Source organism: Canis lupus, chromosome 37 (assembly GCF_003254725.2).
Source record: "Canis lupus dingo isolate Sandy chromosome 37, ASM325472v2, whole genome shotgun sequence".
Classification (NCBI taxonomy): Eukaryota; Metazoa; Chordata; class Mammalia; order Carnivora; family Canidae; genus Canis; species Canis lupus.
This window is the reverse complement of record NC_064279.1, coordinates 12,421,425-12,444,236: the sequence shown is the minus strand read 5'-3', so window position 1 is coordinate 12,444,236 and position 22,812 is coordinate 12,421,425. Positions and strand designations below refer to the sequence as shown.

Here is a 22,812-nt window from a genome sequence, read left to right as displayed (position 1 = left end):
TGACACCCTGATCTTGGATTTCTAGCTTCCAGAACTGTGAGACAATAAATTTATGTTGTTTAAGCCACCAAGTTTGTGATATTTTGTTTTGCCAGCCCTAGCAGACTAATAAACCATCTTAAAATCATTACCCTATATTAATAAATAAATGTCTGCCATCTTTTTAATGTCTTTATTCTAATCCATTGTATGGATTCACTATCATTTAAATAATCCTCTACTATTGGACATTTAAGTATTTTCCAATTTCTAATACTTAACAATGCTTCAGTAGTCATCTTTGTACATGGAAGTACATCTATTTCCAACTGGCTTCCCTTAGATATGAAATTGCTAAGTAAGGTAGTAGTCATTTTTTTAAGCTTTTGATACATACTGCCATGCTGCCCTACAGAAAGCACTTCTCAATTTATACGCTTATCAGCAATATCAAAGTGCCCATTTCCCACACCTTTGATAGCACTGGGTATTGTCATTTTAAAAAACCTCTGTCAGCCTGACATGTAAAAAATATCTCAACATTGCTTTAACTGGCTTATTCTGTTAATAATTAGTAGGGTTTAGACAAGGTTCAAAAACTTAAAGACCACTTACATATTTTCTTCAATGAATTGCATGTTCACTTCTTTAGCCATTCTTCTTTTGGAGCTAATATTTCTTAATAGTGTACAAAAGCTTTTGTACAGCTGGGTTTTAAATGAAATCCAGGGTGTATCTTTCCTCAGTTTTGAGTGACAGGTAGTCAAACAGTTTTCTGGTGAGCCTTCTTATGTGAGACATTACACATTACAGAAAAAAAAAAAGCCATAGGTGGCATTTCTAAACACCAAATTTGGGACCCAAATGGTATCCTCAAACCTATTAGAACAATATGTTACTTATCAGAGATTTGAATTGTGACTATCTCCCCACAGTATCAGATCACTGCTGATTATACAACTAATAGATTAAGTGCAGGTAAAGTCTTTTTTTCTTTCTCTTCCCCCCATTTTTTTGGCTATAAAATTTTGTTACCAATACTGTCACACTTATATCACATAAATGCATAGTGATTTGCTCCTGGCTTCATCTACTTGTTTTACACAGTCCTCTATAAAACAATGCAAATATTATAAAAGACTCATGCAGGATTTTTCTCTAGGAACATATATCTCTGCTAACGCATCATGTGAATCTCTTTTAGTTTATGAATATTGATCAGTTTATAGTAGGTGAAAATCCTAACTGTTGATGAGCTTCATCTGATATGTATTATGTATTACATATGGACTTATAGTCTAACTCTGATAAATCCTTTCATTCCTAATGGACTCTTTTTTTGGACTATCCCAATTTTTTCGTGTGACAGATGTGCATTTACATGAAAGTGGCTGAGTAACAGGAATGTGTCTATGCCAGATTATTCTTTCACCAGCTATTATTCGATACATAAGCCACATATCTATTCTATACAAATTGTAAAGACACGAAAAATGTATCCTATTAATCTTACGATGTGTCACGAATAAGGATACAATATGATTCAGACTTCTCCAGAATGTTCATATTAAAATACCAAGCCTATTTTAACTAACATAATATCAATTATATTACAGAAAAATAAGGCTTGAGATACAAGTGCATCTGGAGGGAGACTTAAATTCAACAGATAAGATTTTAGAATGTATGTCAGGTGTTCAGAAAGAATACAGATTTTCTTTTTGAAAAAAGATCTTTGGGGATCCCTGGTGGCTCAGCAGTTTAGCGCCTGCCTTCGGCCCAGGGCATAATCCTGGAGTCCCAGGATCGAGTCCCTCATCAGGCTCCCTGCATGGAGCCTGCTTCTCCCTCTGCCTGTGTCTCTGCCTCTCTCTCCCTCTCTCTGTATATCTTGTGAATAAGTAAATAAAAAATCTTTAAAATATATATATATCCTTACTCTATCCTCTTGTCTTTTTGTAAATAGAACGTTGAAATAAAGAAGTTGTTTCACTAAAGTAAAAAAAAAAAATCTTTAGGTAATTATTGTGTATTAGAATTTCAGAGAAGCTAGGATGCCTGGGTAGCTCAGCAGTTGAGTGTCTGCCTTCAGCTCAGGGCATGACCCCAGGGTCCCAGGATCGAGTCCCACGTCAAGCTCCCTGCATGGAGCCTGCTTCTCCCTCTGCCTGTGTCTCTGCCTCTCTCTCTATGTCTCTCATGAATAAATAAATAAAATCTTAAAAAAAAAAACACTTTCAGAGAAGCAAATTATTTTCAATTCCACCTTATAGTAGCGTGTGTATACTATTATGACCACAAGCTTAAAAAAAATTTTTTTAAAAGAAAGGAAGAAAAACCCAGTCAGGCAAAACTACATCCCAGGGTAGCAGAATCAAGCTAGAGAAGCAATGTGCCAGACCGACTGGGATGATATCCTGGTCCTACTATTTACTAGCTATATGACCCTGAACTAGTTTATTTAACCAGTCTGTGTTTCTTCACCTATAAAAAGGGGTAAATAATAATACCTACTCATAAAATTGTTATGAGGCTTAAATGAGTTCATGCAAGATATTAAACCAACTAACTCAATAATTTTCACTATTAACTATTCCTAAGCTGTCAATTAAGAGGATTCTGGACAATAGTCCTAAATTCTAAAATCCAGAAATACTTATTAAATCAGAATTTTCCCCAAAAGTAACAGGAGGATATGGGTTTTAGCATAGAGAAGACAGAAGTTGCACTCACAGAATTATAGCGGAGGTTATAAACAGCCTTGGAGCAGAGACGGTCAGGACAGGAAGGAGCCAGAAGTCAGAGGATGAGGTTTGAGAGGATAAGAGAAGAATCAGAACACAGAACTCAGATCTGAACAAAAAAAAACAAAAAAAGGCAAAAGTTTATTATGTCAATATGAAGTGTACAATTTATTTTGGAGTGGTAACTCTGGTAACAGCATTATTCTCTCAAGGAAAACTCTAGGTAGGAAGGAAGTTGCTCTGACAGAAGCACTATTAAATCACATTCTTCCTGATAAAACATTTAGCTGGTATTTCTAATTCCTAAGCTAAGTAACTGGCTTGGCCTATGAGGTTGACAACATAAACCTGAAACACATTTCTCACATTTGGACCCAGTCTATGAACCAAAACTTAAAAATAAAAAAATAAAAATAAAATAAAATAAAATAAAAACTTAAAAATATGATGGCAAGGACAGCCCGGGTGGGGCAGCGGTTTAGCACCACCTCAGTCCAGGGCGTGATCCTGGAGACCCGGGATTGAGTCCCACGTCAGTCCCAAGCAATCCCATGGAGCCTCCTTCTCCCTCTGCCTGTATCTCTGCCTCTTTCTCTCTCTCTCTCTGTCTCTCATGAATAAATAAATAAAATCTTTAAAAATAATAATAAGATAAACTAATCCAGAGAGAAGATAAGAGAGGTAAGTAAGGGCAGAAGTAAAGTAAGATTGAGTCTAATTTGAAAACTGTTAAAATTTGGTGATAAGGACACGGATAGTCATACTATTCTATAGCTGTTCCTTTAAATTCTCATGATTTTAAAAATTATTTACTTTATACAATACAAGAATAAATGGGATGTGTTTGTGCTCTGGGGAGTGAATGTGGATTTAAACTATATAGAACAGAAAAGACTTCTATGTAACCCTCCAAAGGAGACAGATATAATAGGCCCATCAACTATAAAAATCCTGCATGAGGGGCATCTGGCTGTCAGTAGAGCACGTGACTCTTGATCTTGGGGTAGTGAGTTCAAGCCCCATGTTGGGCTTACAGCTTACTTATAAAAAAAAGAAAGAAAAAAGAAAAACAACTCACATGAAAGAAGGAATGCATTAAGCAAGTTGGAAACATAAAAAAGGAAGTATTTCAGAGAACCAAGGAAATCATATGCAAGGAGAAATGTTAACAGAAGATTGGGGGAGGAGGATGATCAGCAAACAAATGGTAGGATAATCTACTTCTCTAGCCAAAAAAAAAAAAAAGAGAGAGAGAGAGATTTCTTGAGTAGTTATTGTGTACTAAGACCTGCTGTTCGGTATTTTACATCACTGTCTCACATAATCCCCACAGCAAATTTGTAATGTAGATGTTATTAAGATGAGGAAATGAAATGAAACTTCCCAATCAATCATGTAGATAATAAATGGCAGAAGCAAGATTCAAAGCTTCTTGCTCAAGTTTAATCTTCACACTATAAAATAATGCTACTTCTAAGGAGCTACATTAAACATACAACATAATAAATAACTTCATTTGAAACACTCAGATTAGGAAAAGTAGACGGAAAACACAATCACAGAAGGGAGAGAGATAAAAAAAAATCAATTTAATTTTGTCATGTAAGTATTTTCAGATTGTTACTGTAGTTAAGAGAAGGTGCATAGGAAAGGTATGTAACCAAACTGGGGACTAAAGCAAGAGTTAGCCAGGCAAGATGAGAAAAATGTTTCCTGAGAGAAAAGAACTACACTCATATCTACTGAGGGTCTGTTCTACATCAAGAGCCAAGTATACAGACAAAATTAAAACAAACCTTCCATTCATGGAGCATACAGTTTAGGACACAGACACTCAAAGAATGACACAAAATGTAATTAACAGATTGAAAAGTGGTGTGAAGGATAATTACAGACTGTTATGACTGCAACTAAAAGGGGACCTACCTAGGGACAGTGGACCAATCAGAGACAGCTTCCCTGGGGAAGTGACATTCAAACTAAGATGAAACATGAACATGCATTTACTAGGTTTATGGTGGTTAGAGATGACAATCCAAGCAATGGGAACAGCATAGACAGAGGCCTTGAGAGGGGAGAGAACAGAGTTGAGAACTAAAAGAAAGCCAGTGTGGCTACAGTCCAGGCACAAATGAGAATGGGAAACAAGACTGGAAAAGTAGGCAAGCTAAATCACAAATGGTCTTTAAGTCTACATTAAATATTCTGGAGTTTGTCCCAAGAGCAAAAGGAATCCAGTGGAGATTTTTTTTTTAAGATTTTATTTATTTATTCATAGAGACACAGAGAGAGAGATAGAGAAAGAGAGAGAGGGGAAGAGGCAGAGGGAGAAGCAGGCTCCATGCAGGGAGCCCGACGTGGGACTCGATCCTGGGTCCCCAGGATCAAACCCCGGGCTGCAGGCAGCACTAAACTGCTGTGCCACCGGGGCTGCCCTCCAGTAGAGATTTTTGATCAAGGGAGTAATAAAATAAGAACTGCATTTTGAAAATATCTATTCTCAGGGTTCTGAACCTCAAGTCCACAGATACCAAAGAGTTGATGCCTAGAATGAAGGAGTTCATGAACTTGTGTACTTGTGAGGGAGAAAAATCTTTTATTTTTTACTAATTTCTAATTCAAATTTAGCCTTTTTTTTTTTTTTTTGAAATTTAGCCTTTTAATTGTGAATATCGGTACTTGACTCTGTCATCAATATAAATTTCAAATATGTTCCTATCATCTTATACTTATTGTAAAACTCTCAAAATAATGGTTTTGTCCCTCATAACATCGTTACTCTAAAGTTATGGAAATTTTGTACCCTGCAATCCAGCAATCGCACTATAGGTGTCTACCCAAAGAAACAAAAGTACAATTCAAAGGGATACATGCAAAAAAAAAAAAAAAAAAAAACAAAAACAAAGGGATACATGCGTTCCTGATGTTTATAGTAACATTATCTACCATAGCCAAATTATGGAAACAGCCCAAGGGTCCACTAATTGATGAGTGGATAAAGAAGATGTGGTGTATACATATATACACTAAATCTTGCCACTTGCAACAACGTGGATGGAATTAGAGAGTATTATGCTAAGCAAAATAAGTCAGTCAGAGAAAGACAAATACTAGTGATTTCAGTCATACGTGGAACTTAAGACACAAAACAAATGAATAAAGGGAGGAAAAAAGGCAAGCCAAGAAACAAACTCTAAACTATAGAAACAAACTGGTAGTTACAAAAGGGAGGTGGGCAGGTAATGGGTAAATAAGTGATGGGGATTAAGGAGCATACTTGTTGTGATAAGAATTGGGTGATGTAAGGAACTGTTGAATCAGTATAAGGCACACCTGAAACCAATATAACACTGTATGTTAACTAATTGGAATTTATTTATTTATTTACTTATTTATTCATTTATTTATTTATTTATGAACTAACTGGAATTTAAAGAAAAACTTTAAAAAATTAGTAGAATCCATTAAATGTGAAAAAATTTTATTAAATAAAATTATGGAAGTTTTGGAAGCATTGCTGGATCTTGTTATTTAATGCATTAATGATGATGTGCATATATTAAATACCACAAGTTTTTCTTTTTCTTTTTTTTTTTTTTTTTAAAGATTCTACTTATTTATTCATTAGAGACACGGGGGGGTGGGGGGCAGAGGCACAGGCAGAGGGAGAAGCAGGCTCCACCCAGGATCCAGATGCGGGACTGGATCCTGGGACTCCAGGACCACACCCTGAGCCAAAGGCAGGCACCAAACCACTAAGCCACCCAGGGATCCCCAAGTTTTTCTAAATAATATTTTTATAACCATATTATTTTCCTTTGTAGTTACACATTTTAAAATGATATTCTTGGGGGATCCCTAGGTGGCGCAGCGGTTTGGCGCCTGCCTTTGGCCCAGGGCTGATCCTGGAGACCCGGGATCAAATCCCACATCGGGCTCCCGGCATGGAGCCTGCTTCTCCCTCTGCCTGTGTCTCTGCCTCTCTCTCTCTCTGTGACTATTATAAATAATAAATAAAAATTTAAAAAAAAAAAAAATGATATTCTTGGAAGGAGTCCATACTACAGTAGAAAAGACTAAAATGATAGGAAGGATTTTAATATGCTAAACATGGTTTTCACTGAATAATGGATAGCATTATCCTAAATATTAGCACTTTCCTAAATATTTCCCTATTTTGTAAAATGACTATCAGAAAAAAATTAGCATAATTTTAGTTATTTTTGGAAAAATTTTAATGACATGAGAAATGTTTGGTTTTTTTTAAAATTTATTTATTTATTTTTAGATAGAGCATGAGCAGGGGGAGGGGCAGAGGGAGAAGAAGAGAGGAGAATCTCAAGCAGACACCCCACTGAGTATAGAGCCCAATGCAGGGCTCAATCCTAGGACCCTGAGATCGTGACCTGAGTAGAAATCAAGAGTTGGCGACTTAACCAACTGAGCCACCCAGGTGCCCCTTAAAGTGAAAAAGTATATAAAATTGAACATACAGTATGATCTCATCCACATATAAATCTACAGTGAAATTATGGGTGATTTCTTTAGTTAGATTTTTCATGTTTTCTACAGCAACCATATATTAATTTTATAAATTCCATTTTTTTAAAGGGCACAAATAGATGGATTAGTTTTGGACAGAAGAAGGATACTTTAAGATTTAATATGAGAAGTTAGAACAAAAGATTGAGATGGATAGAGTTTGTTGGTGAGGAACTCGATGGTCTCAGCAAAGCAGGAGGTAAGGCCATCTATAACAAGCAAAGGGGTTGGTTAGGATCAGCAATACTAGAATAAAGGTGAAGGTTTGGAACAGTCCTATTGGGACACAGAGAAATGTCAGGTAGCACACAGGGCTCAGCCAAGGATCTTTAGGGACAAAAAGAAAATAGTATGGATTAGTATTGTTTTCAAACTCTGTAACTCATTTGTGGACCTTCTTAAAAATGTCAGGTCCCTCTCCCAATATGATTCAGCTTGTCTATGCAGATGTGCCCAGTAATCTGCACTTTTTACAGGAGAAAGTGTTATAGGTGAGCCCAGATCAGGTTTTGTGACTGGTTTAGAGTCTGGCCAGAAAACAAAGGACAAAATCTATTGACATAGAAGATTTCTTTAAGCTCTCTACATTCCCATCATTCCAACTTACACAGGGAGTTTATAGGTGTTATGATTTTTGTTGATTGTTTGTTTTATTTCAAAATTTCAGGAGAATAAAATCAGCTTAAAAAGATAAGTAAGAGGGGTGCCTGGGTGGCTCAGTCAACTGAGCATCTGATTCTTGATTTTTTTTTAAAGATTTTATTTATTAATGAAAGAGAGAGAGAGAGAGTGGCAGAGACACAGGCAGAGGGAGAAGCAGGCTCCATGCAGGGAGTCTGACGTGGGACTCGATCCTGGGTCTCTAGGATCATGCCCTGGGCTGAAGGTGGTGCTAAACCGCTGAGCCACCAGGGCTGCCCCTGATTCTTGATTTTGGCTCGAGTCGTGATAGGGTTGTCAAGCCCCAAGATGGGCGCCACATTTAGTGGGGAGTCTGCTTAAAACTCTCTCTCTCCCTTTCCCCTCCCTGCCATACACATACTCTCTAAAATAAATAAATAAATCTAAAAAATAAAAAAAAAGATAAAAGAAAGACAAGTAAGAAAAAAAGTACCAAAGATAAGACACATTAACAGTGAAAAAATATACTATTATCTGTATTATAGAATTCTGGGCCAAACTTATCACCTTACCTTTAGCAGAAGAGCAAAATTACTCTGCAGAGAATGAGTCACACCACTTTCATACAATTTTTTACGCATGTGGTTTTCACTCACATTCGCACCACCAGATTGATACCTTAATAATGACTTAAGCATGGTTTCAAAAGGGTCCGCTGAAACAGACAAATTAAACATTTCTGAGTCAAAGTAATCACTCAGAAAAAACACAAAACAGCAACAAAAACTCTAGCATACAAAGAGACCAGGAGGTAAGGGACTGCAGCTTAGAGCATGCCGACTTTTTTCCCAACTCCCCTCATTATCTTTCCTATATATGAACAGTTCAAGAGGCAATAAAAATTGGCAAGAATACAATATCCTGACTTGGAATTCTAATATAAATCACTAATACTTACATAAATTTTCTACCTTCATGACAACAATATCTTTGACTTTATAAAAAGCTCATTCCATGGATTTTAAAGCAAAATTGTTGTCTGTATGTAATGGTCAAGTATTACAATTAAAATTATTTAGCTAAGTCCAGAAATTTTTTTCTTTTTCATTCATTTTTAAATGTTTCTTTAATGACTCAATTGTTTTCATACAAAAAATACATTGTCATTATAAACAATTAAAACAACAGTAAAATACAGAGAAGATAAAATTCATCTAAATTTCACCACAGAGATACCATTAAATATTTTCAAGATGTTTTTTTATTGCTGTTACCTTACTTAACAGAGAGAAACAGACAAAAAATATGTCAGATTTTGCAAAGAATACAATTCTTTCTTTCAGAGCACCTTACCCAGTTCATTAGTGTGATCATTTAAATAATGGTAACTAGTTTCCCCTATTCCTTAGTATTACACTGTAAACTCCACAGAAGCAGAAGCTGTGTCTGGTTTTATTCATCTTTGTACTTCCTGACAGAGCCATCCTTCCACATTGTGGAAAATTTAGTGATTAAGAGCACAAACTTAGACCAGACTCTACCTTCAAGTTCTAGCTCCACCACTAATTAGTTATACAACCTTGGGCCAATGACTTACCCTCTTTGTACCTCAGTTTTCTCAATATCTATTTCATAAGGTTGTTCTAAGGATTAAATGAGTTAAATTTTAAATGGCTTATAGCAGTGTTGGCATAGAATAGGCTATACCAGATATTTGATAAACAAATCTCTGTTATATTAAGGCCTGAATATATTCTTTCATTCAGCCATTGAAAACATTTAAGTTTGCTTCAAATTCTCATTGCAAATAACATTAATATGTCTTTTCTCATTTATATGAATATCAATTTATGGTAAGTTCCTTATGACATCACTGCTGAGTCAAAGATCCTGTCAACTCTCTCTCCCAAGTTTGTAAAATTTTTATATAGACAGATTTCTTGTCTTGTGCTTGATGGCTCCTAGATCTCATCTTATGGTAAGAAAATGTCCACCCACCCCCAATTTATACTTACCCACATTTTCTTCTAATATTTTTATGACTTTAAATTTTAATTATTTGGAATTTATTTTGACATAAAGAGTAAGGCAGGGATGATGATTTATTTTTTCCAAATGGCTAACCAGTTTTCCAAAACCATGTATTACCTTTCCTCTTATCATAAAATGATTCCTTTTTTATGTATACTTGGCTTGTCTACTGGACTATCTCCTCTATTCCATCAATCTGCTTAATCTTATTACAGTACATATTCTTTAATCTGTTTATAGCACATTGCTCTACCCAAGCAAGTGTTCCCCTCATAAATAATCTTTTCCAGATGTTTCCTGACTGATCAAGTACCTTTACTATTCCAGATGGACACTGGAACTATTTTTTCCCAAAAACTCCTGTTGGAATTTACATTGGGATTCTATTGTATATACCTATAAATTAAAGGAAAAAATAATCATTTTACAACATTGTGCCTCAAAGGTACAATAATAGTTGTAATAATTACAAAGATCTTAGCATAATGCCTGGCACATAATAAAAAGCATTCAATAAATGTTAGCTATTCTTACAGCCATGAACAATGTATGGCTCTTCACTTATAGATGTTAATTCTTAAAAGATAAAGATCAGCTAATGAATAAAATAATTAAACTTACATGTCTTATTGGGGTTAATATGTTGCTTCAGTACTTCAACGGTGCCCAAACTAACCACAAGGCGTCTGCCAAACCAGAAAGAGACGACAGGCCCGTATCTCTCATGCAAATTAACCAGGAACTCATGCAAGCTTCCACTGTTCACAATGTCTGGAAGATTACCATCTCTGAGAAGAGAGCAACATTTGACAAGATAACTTGGAAAAATAAGAAATTTAACTTGGAAGAATGAGAAAAACAATAGCTGATTCTGAATTAACTGTGTCAACAGATGAGAGCAGAGGTGCATGAAATGCAAATTACTGCAAAATCACAAGCTTAACTTAACTTGACTTCTCATTTTCTTTGGAGTCATATTTAGACATGGATTTGTCTGATATTTTGAGAATTTATGACAGTTCAAGCCAAGTAAACTAGATATACAAGGAACATCTGACTTAGACAATGGAAAACGATCCAATTTTTGCAACATCTCATTCTGAGAAACAAATGAACATCATCAGAGGTTGATTTAAATGACCAGATCAGCATTCTTTTCTTCTTTCCTTCTATCTTATCTTCCTATTTTTTAACCACTCTCTCCGGTTAGAGAAAATGAAAACAATCTTCTTTAAGATTTGTGTGTGTTTTAACCTTTTAATTGTTTTTTAAAAAGATTTTTTAAATTTATTTATTTGATATATATATGGAGAGACAGAGAGAGCACAAGCACGGAGAGCAGTAGGCAGAGGGAGAAGGAAAAGCAGGCTTCCTGCCAAGCAAGGAGCCTGACGTGGGGCTCTATCCCAGGACCCTGGGATCATGACATGAGCCAAAGGCAGATGCTTAACTGACTGAGCCACCCAGGCACCCCTATTTATTTTTAAAAGTAATTTCTACACCCAATGTGGAGATCAAACTCACGACCCCAAGATCAAGAGTCATGTTCTGATGACTGAACCAGCCAGACACCCCAAAAGCAATTAAAGTTTTTGATTTATACAGCCCTTCTTTCTGTTCTTAACAAAGTTCAGGTTGTATGTCCAGAGATAAACTTAGAGTAAACAAAGTCATTAAATAAACTGAGTAATCTAAAAATAGATTTTTGTTTTGATACCAAAAATTAAGAGTTAATTCCACTGAATTCCCAAAACAATTACTCACTTTTCTTCAGTTGGAGTAATCCCCGGAATTCCTGCAGCTTGTCTGGAAGCCTTAAGGAGAAATTTAAAAATAGTTTTAGTATAATGATTTAGTATATAATACATAATTTAGTATTTAACATATAATCATATATCCCATAAGTCAGATATTTTGCCAAGACATCTGTAGGACCTTAAGTGATGGCTTTCCAATTTGGTTGAATCTCAAGAAATTTTTTTTTTTAAAGATTTTATTTGTTTATTCATGAGAGACACAGAGAGAGAGAGAGAGGTAGAGACACAGGCAGAGGAAGAAGCAGGCTCTTCAAGGAGAGCCCGATACAGGACTCGATCTCAGGACTCCAGGATCACACCCTGAGCTGAAGGCAGACACTCAACCGCTGAGCCACTCAGGCATCCCTCAAGAATTCTTTCTGTATTAAAATACAAAAAACTGGATTTGTTGTATTTAAAAGAATAATCTTAATAATCTTCCTGTGTCAATGACATTAACAAGTTTGAAAAAATTAACATCCATTCTACATCAACTAATACATAATTAAGTACTACTTTTTAAAAAAATTAAGTACTTTTTTTAAATATTTTTTAATTTATTCATTCATGAGAGACACACACACAGAGAGAGAGAGAGAGAGGCAGAGACAGGCAGAGGGAGAAGCAAGTTCCATGCAGGGAGCCCGATTGAGACTCGATCCCAGGTCTCCAGGATCATGACCTGGGCCGAAGGCGGCGCTAAGCCGCTGAGCCACCCAGGCTGCCCTTGCTCCGTAATTCTCAACACCAAAATACCATCTGTGTTATTGTTTATATTATCTTTTTCCCGTCACCAGAATATAAATTGCATGAGTCAGTAACTTTCTGCCTGGTTGCTCATTGCTGTATTCCCAGTACAGGGAACCATATTTGGCACACCTATTTGGTTGAAATAAACAGTGTTGCCTTCTCTTAACTAATCCAAGGACAGTCTCATTTAAAGATCATAAAAAATTCCAGCTCTGGAGCCATTAAACGTTTAGTTTCTCAGGAAATAAGATACTGGGGACGCCTGGGTGGCTCAGAGGTTCAGCCTCTGCCTTCCGCTCAGGGCGTGATCCTGGAGACCCGGGATCGAGTCCCACGTCGGGCTCCCTGCATGGAGCCTGCTTCTCCCTCTGCCTGTGTCTCTGCCTCTCTCTCGGTCTCTCATGAACAAACAAAATCTTAAAAAAAAAAAAAAAAGATACTGGAGGCTCCGGATTGTGTAGTTGCAACATTCCAACCTAATCCGTTTACCAGCTCTGAGAAGAACTCTTAAGAAGGCGCCCGGTCACCATCAGTGATGCTTTGGCCTGTTCAGCTGCTTCACAGCTCTTTCCACAAAAACACCCGCTTGTTTCGCAGACGGGTTAAGAAACGACTGCTCACCTACCAGCTCCTTTCTTTCTCAGAATCACCCTCTGAGGCTGACAGAGGCAAGCAGAGAAAAAAAGGCTAGAAGGAGGTTCAGAGCTGAGGCAGTCGCCACGTCAAGCTCACAAGCTCGCGCACTAACGCACGGCAATGCTCGCTCCGCCGCTCCATTGGCTTCTGAGGCTCCGTGAAGAGAAGACCCATCTGGGCCTTAAGGACTTTGGATTTCAATAACAACAGATGGAAAGTCGGATGGAAAGGCAGGAGCCGCAAAAAAAAAAAAAAAAAAAAAAAAAAAAAAAAAAAAAAGGCTGGGGGAAATCCTTTGAAAGGATCAAAGCATCCTCAAATTTCCTCGCAGACATACTGGAAAATGGAATTTGGGTTTGGCGTCGTTATTGCCAAAAAGCCACCCAAAAAGTACTTCTCGGGACGCCTGGGTGACTCTGGTTTAGCGCCTGCCTTCAGCCCAGGGCGTGACCCTGGAGACCCGGGATCGGGTCCCGCGTCGGGCTCCCTGCATGGAGCAGCTTCTCCCTCTGCCTGTGTCTCTGCCTCTCTCTCTCTCCCTGTGTCTCATGAATAAATAAATAAAATCTTAAAAAAAAAAAAAAAAAAAGTACTTCTCGCGGAGGGTGTAGCAGAGGCGAGGCAATTCCGGGGGCGGGGAGGCAGGACCTAAGAACGCGGACAGCCGCGCGCCCCGCCACCTCGAGACGCCCGAGGGGTCTTCGAGCAGCGGGCGCCGCTCAACCCCCAGGGCTGCCCGCGCGCATGCGCACCCGCGGGGCGTCCCTGGCTCCGGAGCAGCCCCCGCGCCAAGCGGGAGCTGGAGCGGGAACCCACCGCCCTCGGGCCCGCCCCCCTGCGGCCCGCTGAGCGCAGAGCGACGTGCAGACGGGAAGCACAGAGGCCCGGGCGGCGGCTAGAGCCCCCGAGGCCGAGACGGCGGTTACCGGGTAGAGGTAGAGCACCGCTGCCACCAACGCCAGCAGGAAGGTAACGGCGAAGATTGCAAAATCCAACATGGTTCTTCCTGCCGGGAGCCACGTCTCGGATCCGACACTCGGGCAGCGGCGCCTCGGCCTGGCTCGCTCTGCGGAATGGGGCGAGTGGGCGGAGGCGCCCGGGGCGACCTGCGAGCCGATGGGCCGCCGGGGGGAAGGGGCCGGGAGGGGCGGGGCGGGCGGGGAGAGCAATGGGCCGCGGGGGGGCGGGGCCTGGAGGGGCGGGGCGGGCGGAGAGAGCAATGGGCCGCGGGGGTCGGGGCCTGGAGGGGCGGGGCGGGCGGAGAGAGCAATGGGCCGCGGGGGGGCGGGGCCTGGAGGGGGCGGGCGGGGAGAGCAATGGAGCGCCTGGGGAGAGGGGGCGGGGCGGGCGGGGAGAGCAATGGGCCGCGGGGGGTGCGGGGCCTGGAGGGGGCGGGCGGGGAGAGCAATGGGCCGCGGGGGGGGGCGGGGCCTGGAGGGGGCGGGCGGGGAGAGCAATGGAGCGCTGGGGGGCGGGGCCGGGAGGGGGCGGGGAGAGCAATTGGCCGCGGGGGGGAGGGGCCTGGAAGGGGCGGGCAGGGAGAGCAATGGAGCGCCGGGGGGCGGGGCCGGGAGGGGGCGGGGAGAGCAATGGGCCGCGGGGGGGCGGGGCCTGGAGGGGGCGGGCGGGGAAAGCAATGGGCCGCGGGGAGGGGCGGGGCCGGGAGGGGGCGGGCGGGGAGAGCAATGGAGCGCCGAGCTCGTGCGGCGGGGCTGCAGCCACACCCCAGGGCGGAGGTGGCGGAGGACGGAAAGCGCCGTCGGGGCTTCTAAGACACGTTAGGAGTTACCGTCGCTCTGCCCCGACCAACACGTGTCCCCGGGGGATTTAAGATGAAAACCCGTAAACCGGAGAGCCTCGCGCTGTGCTCCCCGGAACGACCGCAGCTCCCGCGGCGGCGGGGAGCTTGCTAGGCACGCCGAGTCCTCTGCGCAGGCGCAGACCTGCAGGGCCGAGCCTCGGGGCGCGAGAGGGTCGGCCCTCGGGTGGCTTCAGCGCCGTTTCCCGCGCCTGCACCGCGAGGCGCCCCACTGCCAAGCGCCGTCGGAGGCGCCTTGTTCGAAAAAGAGTTTACAGGAAGGGCTTATACATGTGATCCGCGACCCTTCGTCCTGGGTGAAGGCAGCGAATTGCTCAGTGATGGGGGACGTCCCTTAGCGTCCGTAACCTCGAATTTTGTAAGTCGAACTTGCAAGTGCTTCGTGGGAAACAACGGAAATGATTCCGCGCAGAGATGCCTGCGGGAACAAATCGGGTAATTTAGAGAAGTACTTCGAGCTCCTGGCAGAAGGCTCCTTAGTATTGCGCTCTAGTTCTGAGCATAAAAATGCACCAGGATCCATCTCCTGTTTACGGGACTCAAGTTTTGATATCAGTAACGCAAGACAAATATTTACGGGCGCTCCGTCTATTGAACGCCTCCTGAAAGTATAGATTTTATACTTTTAACGGTATAAAATCTGTCTCTCACACACAAAGGCAACAATTAGGTAAGAGAAATCTTTTGAGATTGCATTTTAGAACATCTGTGATAAACGACAGTCCTGTATTTTTTTTTCTAAGGTTTTATTTATTTATTCATGAGAGAGAGAAGCAGGCTCCATGCAGGGAGCCCGATGCGGGACTCGATCCTGGGGCCCCAGGGTCACGCCCTGGGCCGAAGGCGGCGCTAACCGCTGGGCCACCCGGGCTGCCCGACAAACGACGGTCCTTAAACATGAGGCCTATCTCCTTAAAAGTGCCTACTCTTTTGGCGTCTATAGCAAATGTAGCAAAATGTTGCTATTTGATACTTCGTCTGGCAGAAATTGTACTTTTAACTCTTGTGTTTCGAACGTTTTTTTTTTTTTTAAATATCTTCTTTGGAATATTAAAGACATTTCCCATGTAAATCATATCTTATATAGGTTTTCAAAACAGTAAACGTCAGATTTTTTAAATGCCTAAAATAGATGACAGTAACACTAGACACTAATATTCAGAGGTATCTGGACTCCCCTTTAGGTTCTAAATTGACCTTTATAAAGCCACAGACCTTCTGAACTTTTGAGGGTCTGTGAAAAGAGAGAAAGATGACAGAAGTTGAGCAGGACACAGTATTTACAAAAATATCAAGATGCGTCATTGTTATAGCAACATTAATTTTTTGCAGTCCTTTTGAGAGACCAAAAATCATATAAAAATGATTAACTAGGATTATATATGTATACAACTTACTGTGCTGCTTTTATGATCTGTCACCTCACCTTCACATCTCGATTAGGTCCTCTTTCCATTTTACTGAAAAGAAATAATTAGGAATGGAAACATATTTTTTGCTGATTGTTCTTCATTCTTACACCCTTCCCACATATCCTCAGATCATCCTGTCATTCTCTGCCCTGTATTGTGACTGTTGGAGCTAATTCCTACAGACTACACCACCTAGGCTTCCTTATAAACTTGCTTCCTATTGGGTTCCACCAATAGGAAACATTGGTATGCTGAGGCTGAGAAGTCAGCCTCACTCAGCTCTAAGCTATGTTATCCCACAGGCTCCATATCCCTTTCTACCTACAGCTTCTGAGGTAGTCTCCTCCCATGATAATCCAGCCTTCTGAGCAACAGTAATATTATTATTATTATTATTTTCTCCCCTTGACCTTTCAGGTCTAGGAGTGCTAATGGTTTCCCCTGCTGCTGGTCTCTGGATATTTCAGCATCCCTTGTTGATCTCTTAACCCTGCTCATACCTCTGTGTATAGTTCCTTCATAACAATCTGGGTTAAATACTATTTTCAAAACAAGTATGGCCCCTTGAAACAAGATGGAATTCTGGACCAGGTTAAACACAGATTTGACAGCCTCATAAATGACATCTGTCCTTGATAGTCTGTGCAATGCACTGGCAACAAGATTATTCAGATTATCACTGATGATGGCATGGGATAGAATGCCAAGTAGGGAACAAAACTTTTGTTGGTTGGGTAACTCTTGATGACAGCAGTGGGGACTACAAAAGATTGTGAAGTGGATGGCTATTTCTGACTGCGTTAAAGATCTTACAGAGGGGGAAAAATAAGCTTAAAGCTGTGAAATCTCAAAATAAGGTAGAGATGAAGAACCAGAAACCTTCTATGGCAGTCTCAAAAGGATTCCTTATCTTGTGCAGTTGCAGGACTGAAATGACTGAGTATTAGTCCCCAAAACTTAATTGTGCAGGTTTTAGAGTTTCAATGCCTAGCTAAAAGCACAGCCTTGCCAAGTCTCTTATTCTAAAGTTAGAGCACTGTTTGAAAAGGAATAAAACAGATCAAGACCTTTGGTCAGTGTAAGACAAAGCCCAAATCCCAAGTCCCTCTGAACCTTGCTACCTTTCCTCTGCGGAGAAAGCTACCTTCTCTCATATAAAAGTCATTCGGAAATTTCTCCTGGGTCAGTTATATCACAAGGGACTGCCTATTATCCTGAAGAAGAACTCCTGTTTCCCCTCCTCATCTCCAGGCCCATAAAGAGAGTTAAACTCCTCATGGCCCATGAAGAGAAATAACTGTTCAGTTCCTAGAGGAAATAACCTAACGGCATTTCAAGAAAAAGAGGCTGGTGATAAAGCAACCCCAGCAGAATGGAGGAATTCATCACTGACATTTTTACAATTGCCAGCACATTTTGATAATAAAAAGCAGAAGACATTTAGTTGGTTTATTATTGTTTTAAAATTCTCTATACACATTACTTGCTTCAGCAGCACACATACTAAAATTGGAACGATACAGAGAAGATTAACATGGCCCATGAGCAAGGATGACACTCAAATTCGTAAAGCGTTCCATATTTTTTATTTTTTTTTATTTTTATTTTTTTTTATGATAGTTACAGAGAGAGAGAGAGAGAGGGAGGCAGAGACACAGGCAGAGGGAGAAGCAGGCTCCATGCACCGGGAGCCCGATGTGGGATTCGATCCCGGGTCTCCAGGATCGCACCCTGGGCCAAAGGCAGGCGCCAAACCGCTGCGCCACCCAGGGATCCCAAGCGTTCCATATTTTAAAAAATAATAAAATTTTCTACACACAGGGCACCCTTTTTTGTCTGAACCTGGGGCAGAACAGTGGCATATATATCAAACAAACAGTAAGATCTTCTTAATTTGTGTCAAAAGGCCTGGGTGGTTCAGTTGGTTAAGCATCTGCCTTTGGCTCAGGTATGATCCCAGGGTCCTGGCATCAGCTCCCTGCCTTCCTCCTCTCCTGCTCACCTTACTTCTGCTCTGTCAAGAAAATAAATAAAATCTTAAAACAAATTTTTGAATTAGAACCTAGGAAACGTGCAGGGTGGATTCTAGGTATATCTGTTTAAAAAGTATAAAACGGGCGTCTGGCTGGCTCAGTCAGAAGAGCATGCAACTCTTGATCTTGGGGTCTTGAGTTTGAGCCCCACATTGCGTGTAGAGATTACTTAAGTAAAAATTAAAAAAAAAAAAGAATCAAATATAAAAGCTAGTAAGGGCCAAGTATATTTATATAGTTTCATTCATTCAGGATTTGAGATTTAGTGTTAGCTTGAACACTTGATATTGGATCTGAAAGTGCTTGTTTGGTTAATTGAACCCTGGATTGAATATTGGCCAAGACATTCAGGTTGAGATACCAGATATTTCCTAGCATACTATTTTACAGGGGTCAGCAAACTAAGGATTGTGAGGCCCCATCTGTTTTTGTAAATAAAGTTTTATGGGAAAACACTTATGCTCCTTTATGTATTGCCTGTGGCTGCTTTCATGCTACAATGGTAGAATTGAGTAGTTGTGACAGACACCATATAGCTCTCAAAGCCTAAAGTATTTATTATCTGGTCCTTTACAGGAAAAGGCTTGTGGGTCCTTGCTATAGAGGAAAGAAATCTACAGGTTTAGGGAGATGGGAAGGTTGTATGGATTTTGTTGACATGTCAAAATACAAATCACAAGGAGGTTAACAAACTGTTACATAAATGATACTCTATGCCTTCATAGTGACAAAATTAAAACGTGTATGGTTTTTATAATTAAAGGTCAATAAACTAACAAAAGATAGCTGAACTTAACTATTGTACATGTCTGGATGTTCTATAATGGTCTAGTGTGTTTGGGCAAAAGATAAAAATAGACATATAGTTCACAAATTATTTATGTATTCCATAAAGTTAATTTTATTCCCTTCATCTCAGCAATATTCCTATTTTTAGAATCAAGATTTTCACATCTTTTGTGTTCTATAGGCATTAATGCCAAATTAGCCTGCCTTGGGTCATAGTATTTCTTGGATAGATTTTTTTTAATAATCTTTTCAGATTTATTGAGGCATAATTCATATAAAGAATAGTTTTTTAATTCTTTTGAACTGGAGAAATTTTGCTCTGTTGAGACAGTAGCAACTGGAATTATCAATAAAATTTTAAAAGTAGGGCAGCCCTGGTGGTGCAGCGGTTCAGTGCCGCCTGCAGCCCAGGGCGTGATCCTGGAGACCCTGGATCGAGTCCCATGTCAGGCTCTCTGCATGAAGCCTGCTTCTCCCTCTGCCTGTGTCTCTGTCTCTCTCTGTGTCTCTATGAATAAATAAATAACATCTTTAAAAAAAATTTTTTAAGTAATACTTAGATTCAGAAATGAACCATGAATTTTACCTATTGTATTTGAATATAAGGGTATTATTGCAAATGGTAGCATTTTTTACTGCAGGAAATATAAAATATTTTATTTTTTATAAAATATTTTAAATTCATCATAACAATTGTATCACTTATATTGTTATTTTCATCATTTCTCAAAGCAATAGATACATCTGTGCAATAATATAAAGAATTGATAACACATTTTACTCATGTCTAGATCCCCATGTTTAGAATATAAGAATAGTTTAATATAGAAAATGGTTTCTAAGCTGCCCATTGTAACCCTTGTAGTCACCACAATAATTCTTGAGTGCTTCTAGTTCATTAATTGGAACCCTAAGAGAAGAAAATGATTGCTCAGCACTGCTGGGAAGTGGTATTTCATTATGCAAGCATCTATTGTGTTTATGCTATTGAGAAAAAAGATTTGACAAATTATTTTATCTACTTGCTCAAATCCTCTTTCCATGCATATATTCTTCTCCAACTTTAGCAAGAGCACAACCTATAAACTTTTATAGCATTTAGATGCTGTCACATTTTATTTTAAAGATAAAGGATATGAGATATGAAATATTTCCCAAAAGCCTGAGTATTCACTATGAGAGTGGATGTTGAAAGTTTACACTGTATAAATACTGAGCTGTACTAAATCCTGATGGGCACCAAATCCTGATATGCTCATGTGTTCTTTAATATTTTTTAAAATGGATTCATGTTATGTGGGCATTTTTCAAGCACGGGACCCAAGGAAAGGTCTTGTCTTGCTCTGGTCTCTAGGTAATACTGTCCATATAAAAGGATATTCCGTGGGTTCTCTAGCCCTCTGACTTCTGGTTAAGTTTCACCAACCAGGGGGGACCTGGGAGGCTCAGTCAATTGAGCATCTGCCTTTGGCTGGGGTCATGATCCTGGGGTCCCAGAATCGAGCCCCACGTTGGGCTCCCTGCTAAGCGGAGAGTCTGCTTTTCCCTCTCTTTCTATCCCTCCCCCAATTTGTGCTCACTTGCTCTCACTCTCTCTCTCTCAAATAAATAAAATCTTAAAAAAAAAAAAAAAAGTTTAGCCAATTAGAAATAGCATAAGAGGGTGAGAGGAAAGTAAAGATATTCATCCTCCTGGCTTTCATGCTGTGGACTCACTGTTGGCCATAGCTCCTATCATAGGCCTTCTCCATTTAGATACCCTTTCTAGAAATTGGAGTTCGTCCTTTTGCTACTTTTTTGCCCAGGATTAGTGACTGTTCACCTCTGTTGCTAGTCTGGGACTACTGACACCTTGTGGTGTCCTTAAACCCTTCCCACATCTTCATGAATCTTTAAATTACTCAGTTTCAAGGGGCGCCTGAGTGGCACAGTCTTTTAAGCATGAGACTCTTGGTTTCAACTCCATCATGATCTTGGGGTCATGGGACCCAGCTCCACAATCAGTGGGGAGTCTGTTTCCCATCTCCCTCTGCCCCACCCCCCAGTTCACGCATGCACTCGCTTGTTCAATCTCTATATAAAATAAATATGAGGTTGCTACATCAACTTTCACAAAGTCCAGTTTTTTGTACAGTATTCCAATCTACTCAAATTGTGTTCAATATTTTTGTACTTCAGATGAACTTCTCTTTCTGGGAGTCTTGTTTTTAGCCCAAACTTAGGTCCTCTAATCACCTATTCTCTGAATTTTTCTTGACTCCTTCCTCTCCACAAAGGCTTACTGTAGAAATTTAAGAGATAGCTCTGCTAAAATTTGTTTTTAAATTTCTATTAATTTTAAGTAACTTGAATTCTGTAGTGTTGTCTTCTAGATACCTAGAAGTCATGGGCTTTTTGAGATTTTACTACTCTTGTTTATTATCTGTATGGCTTTTGGAGGGCATGTGGAGAGATTAGGATTGTGGATATCTATCATTATCCTAGGTACCCTGTAATCCATACTAATCCATTTGAATTTGCCTTACTATTCATCCGTTAATTTTCCACTTCCCAGGACGCCTGGGTGGCTCAACGGTTGAGCACCTGCCTTCAGCTCAGGGCATGATCCTGGAGTCCCAGGATTGCTTCCCACATCAGGCTCCCTGCATGGAGCCTGCTTCTCCTCCGTCTATGTCTCTGCTTCTGGGTGTGTGTGTCTCTCATGAATAAATAAAATCTTTAAAAAAATTTTTTCACTTTCCAAAAGTTTTTTTAAAGATTTTATATTTAAGCAATCCACACTCAATGTAGAGCTTGAACTTACAACCATGAGATCAACCAAGTGGCTCCACTGTCCAAAATTTATTGCTTATCTTCTCTATTTTCTTTTTGCCCTGTCGGTTTATGCCTTTACTGTTGTTCTAGCAGAATTTTAATATGCAGCAAAACTAAATACAGTTACTTATATTCAGTCTATCATCCCCAAAGTTTAGTCTTTTCAAGATCTGTGCAAACAGAACCAACAACTATGGCAAAAGGTAAATGGTACTTAAGAGTCCTTGTAGCTGATCACTATTTTACTTAAGATTCCAGAAACCTAGAAGTAAAATACATTTATTTATTTATTTATTTATTTATTTATTTATTTATTTATTTATTATTTTACTTTTAAAGATTTATTTGAGTGAGAGAGTGGAAGGAGGTGGAAGGGGAGAGCATCCTCAAGCCGACTCCCCACTGAGCATGGAGCCTGATGCAAGGCTCAGTCTCATGACCTATGAGATCATGACCAGAGTCAAAACCAAGAGTTGGATCTTTGACCAAGTGAACCACCTGGGCACTCTGAATAGCTCATATTTTTAAAAATATTCAAAATTAAATTCTGCCTTTTAGATATTGATAGAACTCAGATTTTCCTTTAACAAATACCTTTTCACGCTGGTTAACTTGCTGGCTTACAAGCTAAAAACAAAATGTTTCATAAATGATACACATTCCCATTTCAAATCTCCATATAATTTTACTGCATAAGATCTGTGGACACTAATTGCAAAGTGAAACTAGTTGTATCATTTTGTAAGGAAATAATTTGGCTCAGGTAGCAAAAGAGAAAAGAATGCAAACTGGTATGTACTATTGGTTTTTCATGTTCGTTACTGTGTCAGGCTGAATAATGGCATC

At 40.0% G+C, this 22,812-nt stretch overlaps 1 protein-coding gene and 1 non-coding gene across 9 annotated transcripts in view; one reads left to right on the top strand and one right to left on the bottom strand.

The window, feature by feature from the left end:
* The window catches only part of LOC112656409 (cytochrome P450 20A1), a 70,276-nt gene extending 56,040 nt beyond the window's left edge, over nucleotides 1-14,236 (bottom strand). For 2 of the 8 annotated variants that reach the window (XM_025441733.3, XM_025441734.3), the window contains exons 1-4: nucleotides 14,026-14,233; nucleotides 11,682-11,731; nucleotides 10,539-10,705; nucleotides 8,459-8,601 (exon numbers count right to left, since the gene is read on the bottom strand). In XM_025441733.3, the coding sequence (XP_025297518.1) occupies nucleotides 8,459-8,601; nucleotides 10,539-10,705; nucleotides 11,682-11,731; nucleotides 14,026-14,097 (432 nt within the window). In that variant the 5' untranslated portion in view covers nucleotides 14,098-14,233. Of the gene's footprint in view, nucleotides 1-2,712; nucleotides 2,837-8,458; nucleotides 8,602-10,538; nucleotides 10,706-11,681; nucleotides 11,732-12,952; nucleotides 13,059-13,084; nucleotides 13,243-13,692; nucleotides 13,810-14,025 lie in introns of those variants that run through there. The other 6 variants (XM_025441732.3, XM_035710780.2, XM_035710778.2 and 3 more) reach the window with 6 other exon arrangements.
* Nucleotides 14,237-17,813: 3,577 nt separating this feature from the next.
* LOC112656812 (U6 spliceosomal RNA) lies at nucleotides 17,814-17,916 on the top strand. The gene has a single exon (XR_003134680.1). It is a non-coding gene; the product is annotated as a U6 spliceosomal RNA (small nuclear RNA).
* Nucleotides 17,917-22,812: the final 4,896 nt, after the last annotated feature.